Genomic DNA, 13,758 nt, shown 5'->3' with positions numbered 1-13,758 from the left:
GACACGGCCATAGTTGGCTCGCAGATTTGGGCTGTTAATTAGCTGTCTTCCTTCTTCTGCTTGCTGTCTGGTCCTGAGACTCTTCCATCACTGCCTTTCAACGGAAAACTAGCCAAAGTGTTTCCGATCACGCAGAAAATAATTGCTTCTTTTCAACTAAGGCATAATCCCCACCCCCACCCCATTAACTATCCTCTTCTAAAAACCAAGAGAAATTCAAAGAGCTTATAGCAGGTAACTTGAAAGGAAGTGTTCTATAAAGCACATTCTTCCAGGAATGAGTATTAAGGCTGATAAATAATAGCGGCAAATATAATTCAGACAAAAAATTGGACTACTTTCACAGCAAACCGGAGTGTCCAATTTCATCAGTGTCTAGACAGGAATGACAGAGCAGTTCTTGGCCCCCAGTTCCAACCCTAGATTGCTTTATAATCTGATTTCTGGGTCCAGGTGGTCACTTTTCATGATCACTATGTAAAAAGATGTTTACAAGAGAGGACCGGGATTTTACTCTGCAATGATGTGTTCTCTTCCTTTTGTGTGTGTATTAGACTGTCAGATGCTCTTTTTTTAAAAAAAATCCATGATAAACTGACTGCCCCCGTCGCATTAATGCAGACCGTACAATTTGCTAGTGCAACTCCTTCCTTCCCTCACCGCAAAAAGCCCTCTTGGGGGTGGGGACATGGTTATTGTTGGATGAAAATGAAAAATAAATGTAAAAGTCATTCTTTTGTTGGCTATTGAGGAGAGATTCTTTAGCCCTTTCCATTACTTTCTAGCGAATAATGTAAGAATTGCATTAAAACTCTAATTTCCATTGCAATATTTTAAAACTTTGAGCTTCCATTCTAATAAAAAAGAAGTACTAATTCTCCACACCGACACACAGCAATGGCCGTGCTGGCTGGGGATGATGGAAGTTGTTGTCAAATGCTTCTGGAGGGCACCAGTTTGGGGAAGGCTCTAGAATCATCTGCCCCGGAGACTATGCAGACATAGAATCTGCTGGAATTAAACTCTGAGGGGGAATAGCCTGAGGGGAGAGCCAGTGTGGTGTGGTGGTTCGAGTGTTGGACTGGGAGTTGGGAGATCCGGGTTCTAGTCCCCACTTGACCCTGGAAGCTACTGGGTGACTTCGGCCAGTCACAGACTCTCAGACCAACCTACCTCACAGGGTTGTTGCTGTGAGATTAAAATGGACACCACTTTGGGTTCCTTAGAGGGAAAAAGGGTGGGATATAAGTGCAATAAATAAATAAATAAATAAATAAATAAATAAAAGAGGCACTTGCTCAGCTTGGGTCTGTTTATGTTGCTGGCACATTGCCCTAGTTTGTCATATTGCACTGGGATCACAGTGCCTTTGTTCAGTCCTGTTTCCGCACGTAATAGCGTAAAATCTCATACAATTGACCCATAAATATACAGCATTGCACAGCAATTATTTCAGGTCTCCCCCGCCCCCCTGAAGTTCAACCTTGCTTCACTGCCTTTGCAGGACGAAGAGAAGGGTTATGTACACTGCCTTGAGTTCCTTAAGGTGGAAAAAAGGAGGGATATACATGCAATATTTATTTATTTATTATTTTATTTTATTTATTTATTACATTTATATCCCACTTTTTTCCCTCCAAGGAACCCAAGGTGGCGTACATAATACTCCTCCTCTCCATTTTATCCTCACAACAACAACCCTGTGATGTAGGCTGGGCTGAGAGCCTGTGAGTGGCTGAGTGGGGACTAGATCTTCCGATTCCTAGTCCAACACTCTAGCCGCTACATCATGCTGGCTTTCAAATAATATAAATAACACTATCTGCCTAATTGTACTCTGTTAATCTGTCACCTGTAGTGGGAGAGAGAACCTTGGTTCTGGTCGATTCTTCAATGGTTCTGACACCCAGTCTTGATGAAACAAAGCAATGATGTAGCCTCCATTTATCCTCCTGGAGGGGCCACAGCTCAGTGTGATAGAGCACCTGCTTTGCAGAAGGTCCCAGGTTTGATCCCCAGCTTCTCCAGGTAGGGCAAGGAAAGGGATCCTGCTGAAACCCTGGAGAGCCATTGCTGCCAGTCAGTGTTCACAATACTGGGCTAGATGGACCAATGGTCTGATTCAGTACAAGGGCAGCTTCCTATGTTCCTAGACATGTAGCCGGAGGAGAATGTGTATCTAGATGTCAGAACCTGACTTCCTGATGCAGTAGCAGAAGTCTCAGTAAAACCTTTTATTGTAGTAATTCCTGCAATTAGCTATAAACCTTTTTAGAGCGTCATAACACACAGGGGGAAATCATGTTTGCTTACCATCGCTCCTCCGCCTGCGCATTTGTCCCTCATTACTTCCTCTTTTGAAAGAGGAAGTAAACAACCTGCGCGGGGCCAATTCAGTGGGCCGTTTTGATTGCGCTGCTTCTCCTGCACAGAGCAGGAGACAGCGGCAACTTCCATCTTCAAAATAAATTGGACTTACTGGGGTGCTTTTTTTGTGGCGTCAAAAAGGCTAGAAGGGGTGGGAGGCAGACAACATTGTGAGAGAGACATGCGAAAATCCGTGAGTGCCCAGTAACGAGCATGCAAAAAAAAAAAAAAAAAAAAAGTGCTCGCCTGATGGAGCTCACAGTCTCCAAAACGATCCCCACAGAACAGATTACTACATAATTCTTTGACCAGAATCAGTTCATGAGCGTCATGGCAAAAGACTCAATCAGCCCTGGGTTCAGCACACAGAGTAAATCCAAACAAGTTTACAGTTCCAGTAAAACCAGGAAGCTTCCTAGGTTGCACAGATGTTGTTTCTAGCGAAGTCTACTGCTCATTACACTACCTTAGCTAGAGGGGAGGAGCTGCTAAAGTCATAGGACTTCTTTCCTGTCAAAACATGCATATATTCCCCCCCCCCTAGTATTGCAGCCCTTGTTCTCTGGAACACGCTCCCCATTGACGTTAATCAGTTGTGTACAGGTTTGACTTTTAGATGTCTCCTTAAGACCCATCTCTTTACCCTGGCTCCTCTGAAGTGGGACCCATTTAGGCACCTTTAAGGTAGTCATGACTTGAAACTTGGAGGCTTCCGGGTTTTGTATGCCCTGCTGGGCTGAAGCCAGCAGGGCAGGAGGGGTAGCAGAGGCCTGGGTGATTTTCACTAGCAAGAGCACTTTGGAGGGGGAGATAAGGAGGTTGGAGAAGGCTCAGGATAACTTGTATCCTGACCTCTCCTGTCTCCTCCCCTCTCTGCTCACTGAATCGCCCCCTTTCCTCCTCCTCTGAGGTCGAGTTTCCAATCTCCAAGAAGCAGCCGATGCGGTTCTCTCTGTGCCAGCGGCAACAGGAAGATTCTGGTCATATCTCCGACTCCACCTTCCAAGTTTGGACCACTTTCTCCGCCCTCGGAGGAGTCTTTCGAGCCATTGTATGGTCCCTGTGACATTCACCCAAGGACCGTGGGATGGCTCTCTTGATTGTTTTATGAGGGCCCCCTCTTTAGGAGGCAATGAATACTACTTCACTTACTTCAAAATGTGGTAAGCAGTGGAGGCTGTTGGCTCTGATGTCAGAATCAGTCAGAACTCTAAAGAAGCTACCCATGGTGTTTAACATATTTTGGGGATTGGATTCAATACCTTAGACAACTCTTCTAGAGTTCTATCTGAAGCCTAGAGCAGATTCACAGCACCACTGACATCTGCTGTGTTTGGGGCCCCCTCTCGTTCATTCTGTTGAGTGGGGCCCTGAACTTCTGAACCACTGGCTCATTTACTATTATCAGGAACTCTCTGGCCTAATCTACACCAAGCAGGATAGGGCACTATGAAAGTGGGATGAAAGTGGTCTATAAAAGACAGGAGTCACACCAAGCAGGATAGGGCACTATGAAAGCAGTATATGGTATGTGTCAGGCCGTTGCTAGATGAGGAGTTAGCCCGGTGTGAGGCCCGGTCTCCCTCCTGTGCATCCAGATGACGCACAGGGGATCCCGGGGTCAGGCCAGGCTAAGTCCTCGCTTGAACCGGGATAAGCAGATTTGCTTATGGCCTGGATTTTCTGCAGCTCCAGGCTGAGGCCAGGGCTGTGGAAGGTCTAGCAGGGTCCATGGCTTTTCCAGCTGCTCGCTTACTCATTACCCATCGGGCCGGGGGGGGGGGGAAATCACGGACGGGGGGGCACGGAGGGGGCATCGGACACGATGAGCGGGCAGGGGCGGGCATGGCGAGCGTGGACACAATTAGCGGGCAGGGGGTGGGCATGACGAGTGGGGACATGACGAGTGGGCAGGGGGTGGGCATGATGAGCAGGGACAGGGCCTGGCGGATGGGGGGGAGAAGGACGGGGACAGGCATGGCAGACGGGGGGAAGAAGGTCGGGGACAGGCATGGCAGACGGGGGGAAGAAGGATGGGGACAGGCATGGCGGATGGGGGGAAGAAGGATGGGGACAGACATGGCGGACGGGGGGAAGAAGGCGGGGGCAGGCATGGTGGACAGGGACAGGGCCTGGTGGATGGGGGAGGATGGGCGAGCGAGCGGGCAGGGGAGGCATCAGACATTGTGGGGGGGAATCAGGGGCAGGGGGAGCGGGGAACCCTTTATTTTTTTTAAAAAAGTCCTTACTTTTATGTTGGTGCGCTCCTGCGCACATGGCCCTTTAAGTTGGGAAAAACCGGAGTACGCAACGGGGCTTTCCATTGCCCCGTCGCGTGTTTACGTCTAGCAAGGGGCGACGGCGCACGCTAGCTGCAGCTACTCCCTACGCTAGCTACATTGCCCCTACTCCCGACCGGATTATCTGGTAGGTCTAGCAAGGCCCTCAATGGGCCCCAAGAGTGGTCAGTGCACTTCAATGCCGCTATAAAGCAATAGTGTGGCTCCTGCCTCTTATATACTTTTATATGCTTGGTGTGGATTAGGCCTCTGTCTTGGGACTCCCATCTTGCCTGTTTTTTTATGGTTTTCCATTGCCTGACAAAGAACTTTCTTCCATGTTTTTTAAATCCATCAGTGGGGGAGATTTTTTTTTAACACTTCTTACTTTTAAGCACTAGGAGGTGCTTGGTTAATTTTTATTGCTACTTTTGATGTGTTCAATTGCCTCTTAAACAAACAAACAAACAAACAAACAAAAAACTGCTACTTAGGGATGTCAGAGGAATTAGGTTTGGAGGTGGAGCTTGACAAGCTTTCGTTGGCTCATCCCCCGGACATTGACACATCTTCCCATAACTGTCTCCCCACTGGACATCGACTCGTCTTCTGGTAGCTAGCCTGATTCAGCCAGCTAGCAGAGTTTCCTTTATTTATTTATTTATTTATTTATTTATTTATTTATTTTGCGCAAATAGAGAGATACACAAATTTCAATCACAATTTTCGTAATTTGTGCAAATTTTGGCCACGATCTGCACAAATTATGCAAATTTACACAAATTATGGTCAGCACACACACACACACACTGAGTCCCCGGAGTATGGGAAAACCCATGGCTTGGTTCGCAAATGTAAGCTGAGTCGGGCAATCTGGAGAATTCCAGGATTTCCCAACGACGGATATGCTTTTATCCGATGGTGGTTGTTGTTGTTGTTGTTGTTATTATTATTATTATTATTATTATTATTAATTTATTTATATAGCACCATCAATGTACATGGTGCTGTACAGAGTAAAACAGTAAATAGCAAGACCCGGCCGCATAGGCTTACAATCTAATAAAATCATAGTAGAACAATAAGGAGGGGAAGAGAATACAAACTGGCACAGGGTAGGGTAAACAGGCACAGGGTAGGGTAAAACTAACAGTATAAAGTCCGAACAACATCAAGTTTTAAAAGCTTTAGGAAAAAGAAAAGTTTTTAGCTGAGCTTTAAAAGCTGCGGTTGAACTTGTAGTTCTCAAATGTTCTGGAAGAGCGTTCCAGGCGTAAGGGGCAGCAGAAGAAAATGGACGGAGCCGAGCAAGGGAAGTAGAGGCCCTTGGGCAGGTGAGAAACATGGCATCAGAGGAGCGAAGAGCACGAGCGGGGCAATAGTGTGAGATGAGAGAGGAGAGATAGGAAGGAGCTAGACCGTGAAAAGCTTTGAAGGTCAACAGGAGAAGTTTATATTGGATTCTGAAGTGAATTGGAAGCCAATGAAGAGATTTCAGAAGTGGAGTAACATGGTCAGAGCGGCGAGCCAAGAAGATGATCTTAGCAGCAGAGTGGTGAACAGAAACCAACGGACTGATGTGAGAAGAAGCAAGGCCAGTGAGAAGAAGGTTGCAGTAGTCCAACCAAGAAATAACCAGTGCATGAACAAGAGTCTTGGCAGAAGAGACAGACAAAAATGATAGAATCCTGGCAATATTATACAGGAAAAAAACACAGGATTTAGCTACTGCCTCAATATGAGGAATAAAGGAGAGCGAGGAATCAAATATAAAGCCAAGACTACGAGCTTCCTTGACTGGAGTAAGCGTGACATCGTTGACAGTAAGAGAGAATGAGAGATGAGGAGAAGGTTTAGGAGGAAAAACAAGCAATTTTACTGGCTTATTACATTTTTGGGGAGTGTGTTATGTTTTGTTGTCAGCTCCCTTGAGTGCCTCTGTTGAAATGGAAAGGCAGGATATAAATACTCATCAACAATAATAAATAAATGTCAGAAGTTCATTTATTTCAGAGGGTAGTGGAAGCAAAAGTAGTAAGCAGGAATGGAAGTGGAAGGCAGTAAGTGTTGCAGGTGCTAAATGGGGATTGCTGCAGGATTATCATTTTGTATTTTCTGATTTTGCTAAATTATAATGCTGCATTTTATTGCAGCATTACATTTATTGCAGAGAATCACAATATTGCTGTGGGATTACCATTTTGTGTTTTCTGAATTTGCCAAATCATAACGCTGCATTTTGACAAGGGCATGGCAAAGATGGGCCATTGTCCCCAAACATTTAATTTGCATTTTATCCTCGCTAAAAACTATTGGGGACCTTTGGGTAATAGCCATGTCTGAAATAACAAGTGTACAACACTTCATTACCTGCCTGCATGGAAATATTTCACATTTATCCAGAAGGCGGGGAGAAGGACACAGGAAAAAGATTTTTGTACTTACAGTTAGTTTGGTGCCTCTGATAAAATCCATTATTGGCAAGATTCGTTTCCCTATGGTCTCCAGGTGTCTTCCTGCCTCTTCTCTGGTGAGAGGACTAAAAGGAGCTTTATGTTCTGTGGGGATTTAAAAGAAGTCACAACTGATGTCGTGTCCAATACAGATTTAAGCTGAATCCATTGCATGGGTGGAAGTGGATTTCCCCAACACTGTCCTCCCCTGGCAGTGTCTCCAGCTACGGTGACAGTCAGATGAACCGCCCAGAGAGCTCCGGCTATTGGGCGGTATAGAAATGTAATAAATAAAATAATAAATAAATAAATAAATGACCCTGCTGAATAGGGTGAGCTCTGGGGTATGCATGTGAGGAGGCAGACTCCGCAAAGATTGGTGGAGGAAACTTCCACTAGCAGAGCCCTTTCTTTTGTGGAAGGCAGACCATGGAACCTCCTCCAGGTGCCTCCTCTGAGGGAGGCTCAGAGGGTGGCAACAAAGGAGAGGTCCTTCTCATTGGTGGCCCCCCAGTTACGGATAATCTCCCTGACGAGGCCTGCCTGGCACCAACATTATCTTTTTGGCAATGGGTTAAAACCACCTTCTTCTCTCAGGCATTTGGTAGCATACAATGAGTTTTTAATGAGGTGTTGGATTGTCTTGGGTTGATTGTTTAAAAAAATATTTGGGTGCATGCTGTTTGTCTATATTTATTTATTTATTTATTACATTTCTATACCGCCCAATAGCTGGAGCTCTCTGGGCATTTCACAAAAATTAAAAACATTCAAAGTATAAAACAACAGTATAAAACCATAATATAAAATACAATATAAAAGCTCAACCAGATAAAAACAGCAGCAATGCAAGATTACAAATTTAAAACACCGAGTTAAAATTTATTTATAGACTGTTAAAATGATGGGAGAATAAAAAGGTCTTCACCTGGCATCTAAAAGCATATAATGTAGGTGCCAAGCGAACCTCCTTAGGGAGCGCATGGTTTTATGTAAATGGTTTTGCACTTCGTATAACGAATTTGTAATGGTTTTTAATCTTTGTGAACTGCCCAGAGAACTTCGGCTATGGGGCGATATAAAAATAGAATGAATGAATCTATCCCAGTATTGTTTAAAAATAAATGATTACTGAATAGTGTATAGAGAGTGTGAAAAATATATATGATCATTTGCAACAAAAACATTGCAGTGTGCAGCATTCCTCTTCAGTGTTCCAGCCAGTGAGATAAACAGCCATGCCATGCCCTTTCCCAGGATGCTCCATTCCGTTGCAGACTCCTTATTGTGCTCTTTGGGGTTTGGGGTCAGTGTGTTTGAGGTCCCTTGGGCAAGATACCCTCAATGGGCCCCCTCCCTCAGTCAGCCTACCTTCTCAGCACCCATTTCTATCGCCCTTCATCCTCTTCTCATCATTGTGACCACTTGCTTGCTTGTCAGGCAGACAGCTAGTGAGCAAGCAGGCCTCTAATTAGGGTGACCATATGGAAAGGAGGACAGGGCTCCTGTATCTGTATTAAAAAGGGAATTTCAGCAGGTGTCATTTGTATGTATACAGCACCTGGTGAAATTCCCTCTTCATCACAACAGTTAAAGCTGCAGGAGCTGTACTAGAGTGACCAGATACAAAAGTGGGCAGCTTTAACTGTTGGGATAAACAGGGAATTTCACCAGGTGTTGTATGCATACAAATGACACCTGCTGACATTCCCTTTTCAATACAACTGTTAAAGATACAGGAGCCCTGTCCTCCTTTTCATATGGTCACCCTACTCTAATCCACCACCACCTCATCACCACCATTGCTGGGATCGGAGTGAATGCCAGACAAAGAGGGAAGTTGCAATGTTGAGGAGAAAGAGCAACTCTAGGGGGCTCTTGTTAGTGGGCCCCTGCTGAGGCGTGGGCCCATGGCAGCTACCTGACCACGCCTACGCTTGACGCTGGCCCTGGTTGGTAGGGTGACCATATGAAAAGGAGGACAGGGCTCCTGTATCTTTAACAGTTGTATTGAAAAGGAAATTTCAGCAGGGAGCCTGCTGAAATTTCCTCATCACAACAGTTAAAGCTGCAGGTGCCCTGCCCTCTTTTAAATCTGGTCACTCTGGTATAGCTCCTGCACCTTTAACTGTTGTGATGAAGAGGGAATTTCACCAGGTTCTCCATATATACAAATGACACCTGCTGAAATTCTCTTTTCTATGCAACTGTTAAAGATACAGGAGCCCTGTCCTCCTTTTCATATGGTCACCCTACTGGTTGGGGAAAAAGCAGGTGGGGGATGGACTTTTGGGAGAAAACCAGAGGGAAGGGCCGTGCGGCTTCCTTTTACCCAAAGCTTCTTCACTGCAATTGCCCTTTCCCTGCCATGATTTTCATAGGACAGCCGGCGGCTGGGGTTCAAAGACCTGTGTTTTAAGGAGAACCACAAGCTCCTCCTTTAGCTGATCAGTCTTCTAGCTCCCAAGCAGACATGGTATGAGGAATCAGAGGGTGGGTCAGTGAGGAACCCCGCAGGCCATATTTGTCACCTGAAAATGTCGGCAGCTTCCTGCAAGACATCTTTTCTAGGAACTTGCCCACTTCTTTGTTTCTGAAGCCCAGCGTCAGCAGGTAAGCCTGGGGCAATGGGCAAGACCAGTCAGCTGTCTGTGGCAAACTGTGGAGTCCATGGGGGTCTGAAAAATAGAAGGGGAGAAGGAACAACTTTCCCCTCAAAAAATTCCTGAAAAGAATATAACGTCTGTTTCGAAGTGAAACAGGCCTGCACGTAAATATTGTAAAACTCAAAGCAGATAAATGCTTTAGCAAACTATTTCTTCAGGAATGACTGAGGCGTTTTGCTTTCTAGCACAGTGCTCAAGCATGTGTTGTGGACACAATTCTTTCCCATGAGTGCTCCAGAGATCTCCGGAGTGGTGATGCTGAGCACCCCTTGCTAGACCCCAGGTGGATGCCCTGCTGCTGGCTAGGCACGGTCCAGTCCTCGTGGCCTTCTCACACCTTCCTTACAGTCATCTAGCAGCCTGTTCCTCTGCAGGCCTTCCATGCTCTGTGGGTTGTGTATCCCCTTACACGTCACCAAAAGAGAGGGCGACAAAGGACAAGATTTGCATCAAATCCGCCTATGCTAACATAATAGATGCAAAATTAGCAATAAATTTGTGTAATTTCACTAGAAAAACAATATATTTCACCCTAGTGGGGAAGACAGTGAGCAGGAGACCCATGTGCCTGCTTTGTCTGCTATCCAGGTACTAACTGTGGATGAGGAATGTCTGTTAGGAATATTGCAACCTCATCTGCAAGGTATAGGAAGGGGGCAGTTGGGCAGTTAGCTAGTTAATGCGTAGAATTTTGGGCATAGCCTCGAGACCTGTATAGTCTAGGTGTGGCTTCCTGCTCCTCACCTTCCTCCCCACCTCTGTCTGCCTTCCTCTATCGCTGGGAGCACAAATGTTTTGATCTCTCTCTCCTGCTGGTGTTATAGAACAAAGAAATGGATTGAACAAACTCTTCTTTGAAACTGCAAACTGTGCCTGCATATTTCAGTGTATGAAACTGTGAGCAAACCATTTTACCTTTCTTCACCAAAGAAAGTGTGGCCCCTTACTTTTAGCCTTGAGTGTGCATATGGGTTGGTAAACGCTCATTCCGTTTTGACCTCTCTCTCTCTCTCCTAACTGTCTTTCTAATAAGAGGCAGCAATCTATATAAATAAAAATGTAAATGTCCGTTCGAAACAGACGTTATATCTCCGAAAGTTCTTCACCGATTGCTTTGAAATTTTGACACAACATTGCATTCGAATACGCGAGTGTTGTTATGTAACTATGTTCTATATGGGGTCAAAGGTTTGTCTTAAAATCGAAGAAATAGGCCTCCTCAAAACCAGTCCTGCTGATCATTGTGACATCGCCAACCAGTAGGCCAATCCGCTGCCTCTGACTCCTCTCCTATTTGCATGTTTTCTCACAATTGGCTGAGTGAATATAGATGTCACGCCTGTGACAGTTACACGTTCTGAAGAAAGGTAACTGCCAGGAGTTTCCGCTAACCCTCTCACCGTAAAAACATCCTTTTTAAAAAACCAAACAATCTGCTTCACTTCATCCAAATAATGCCTCGCAGAAGATCACACTTAGGTCGTCGTACTCGCGGAGTGGAAGCACTGCGACGAGAAATTGCAAATCAGACTGAGGAAGAACGGGCATCAGCAAACGAGAAAAAAAAGAAAAAGAATGCCTCAAATACGTGCCAAGGAACCAGGCAAGCAACATTCAGCCAGACTTGAGGATGCACGATTGCGAGCACGGCAATCGCGTTCTACAGCTTCAGATCGAGTCGACGGACAACCTGGCATATTCAAAGAAACAACGATAGGCAGACTGTACACCGTGCATCCCAATCAAGATGAATGCTTCTTTCTTCGCATGCTGTTGGTAAATGTGCCCGGTCCAACGTCTTTCCATAATTGAGAATTGTCAACGGCGTTACACATGCCACTTTCCGCAGTGCATGTCAAGCTCTGAATTTATTGGAGAACGACCGACACTGGGATGTATGCATTAATGACGCATGCAACACGTCACATCCAAATCAAATTCGTGCATTGTTTGCAATCATATTGACCGCCTGCTCTCCTTCATCTCCAACAGAGTTATGGGAGAAATATAAATCGGACATGGCTGAAGATATTCTCCGTCGAATACGCAAAGAAAATTCAAATATAAACATGGATTTCACACCAGAAATCTACAACGAAGCGTTGATAATGATTGAAGATTTGTGCTTAGAAATCGCAAACAAAGTTCTCAATCAATTGGGAATGCCATCACCGAATCGAACTGTTGCTGCTTCGTTCGATGTAGAATTGCGTCGTGAACAAAATTACAACACGGATGATCTTTTGTCGTATGTGCAATCAAATATTCCTAAGCTAACGCTTGAGAAAAAACGCATTTACGATCAAATAATGAAAACCATCAATAACGGGATTGGAGAAATCTTCTTCTTAGATGCACCAGGAGGAACTGGTAAAATGTTCCTAATTAGATTGATTCTGGCAGCAATTCGATCCCAAAATGACATAGCCTTAGCTCTTGCGTCGTCCGGAATAGCTGCGACATTGCTACCTGGTGGAAGAACTGCTCATTCCGCTTTGAAATTGCCATTAAACATACAATTCATTGAAACTCCCACGTGCAACATTTCCAAAGCATCCGGCATGGGAAAAATATTACAAAAATGCAAACTTATTGTTTGGGATGAATGCACAATGGCACACAAAAAATCACTCGAGGCTCTTGATAGATCATTGCAAGATTTGCGTGGAAACATCAGACCATTTGGGAACACATTAATATTGCTTGCAGGAGATTTCAGGCAAACATTACCTGTAATTCCTCGATCGACACCAGCGGACGAAATAAATGCTTGCCTGAAATACTCTACTTTGTGGCGACACGTAAAGACATTAAAATTAACTACAAATATGCGTGTCCAGCTGCAAAACGATCGATCAGCTGAGATATTCTCACGTCAATTGCTGGAAATTGGGAACGTGTTGATCTGACCTCAGGATGAATTTTATTACCTCATAACTTCTGTAATTTAGTGATGTCAAAAGAAGAATTGGTTGAAAAAGTATTTCCAAATATTCAAACCAATTATAAGAATCACGATTGGCTGAGTGAACGAGCTATTCTTGCGGCCAAGAACAAAAACGTCTACGAACTTAACAATATTATTCAATCTAACATTCAAAGCGAGGCAGTCACATACAAGTCCATCGACACTGTTGTGGAAGCAGATGAAGCGGTTAATTATCCAACAGAATTTTTGAATTCACTCGATCTGCCAGGGATGCCACCGCACGTACTGCAATTGAAAATCGGCATGCCAATTATCATGTTGCGAAATATCAACCAGCCAAAACTTTGCAATGGCACGCGGCTTGCAGTAAAAAAAATTACTGAGCAACGTCATAGAAGGAACAATCTTGACAGGACCTTTCAAAGGTGAAGATGTCCTCATTCCTCGCATTCCCATGATTCCAACAGATATGCCATTTCAATTTTAGAGATTGCAATTCCCCATTCGATTGGCGTTTGCAATCACCATCAACAAAGCTCAGGGCCAATCTTTAGAATTGTGCGGTTTAGATCTAGACAACAGATTGCTTCTCACATGGACAATTATATGTTGCGTGTTCTACAGTCGGCAAACCAGACAATCTCTATATCTACACAGACAATGGAACAACTAAAAATATTGTATATCCACAAGCATTGTGAAATTAAACATATTAGAAACATCCACTTTGTCTTTTCTTTCTTTTCAATTTAACCAGACTGAGCCACAGCAACGCATGGCAGGGTACAGCTAGTAACATATAAAAACCATCAACATCAAAGCCGGTGTTCTCAGCATCTGCTGCCTGAGTCAGCTGCTGCACTCTGTCCAATGGTAGAACCAACAAGTAATTCCTTGGTTTCTTGGTTTTTATTTTGTATTTTATGGTTTCTTTCTCTAAGGATGCAATCTTATGAGATTGACACCCAAAGAATAGAAGCCTCTGAAATCAGAGGTTTCCAAATACCCTATCCCCTGCCAGGCTCTTGCTGGCAGGGCAGGAGGAGTGACAGGATATTTACAAC

General features: G+C 44.6%; 1 protein-coding gene across 1 annotated transcript in view; it reads right to left on the bottom strand.

The window, feature by feature from the left end:
- The window catches only part of SPATA16 (spermatogenesis associated 16), a 181,169-nt gene that overhangs the window by 48,019 nt on the left and 119,392 nt on the right, over positions 1 to 13,758 (bottom strand). The window contains exons 6-7 of the mRNA XM_063131969.1: positions 9,631 to 9,777; positions 7,092 to 7,204 (exon numbers count right to left, since the gene is read on the bottom strand). Coding sequence (XP_062988039.1) covers positions 7,092 to 7,204; positions 9,631 to 9,777 — 260 coding nt within the window. The remainder of the gene's footprint in view (positions 1 to 7,091; positions 7,205 to 9,630; positions 9,778 to 13,758) is intronic.

Source organism: Elgaria multicarinata, chromosome 8 (genome assembly GCF_023053635.1).
Source record: "Elgaria multicarinata webbii isolate HBS135686 ecotype San Diego chromosome 8, rElgMul1.1.pri, whole genome shotgun sequence".
Lineage (NCBI taxonomy): Eukaryota > Metazoa > Chordata > Lepidosauria > Squamata > Anguidae > Elgaria > Elgaria multicarinata.
Note: the sequence above shows the minus strand (reverse complement) of the source record. Positions and strands in the feature narration are given on the sequence as shown.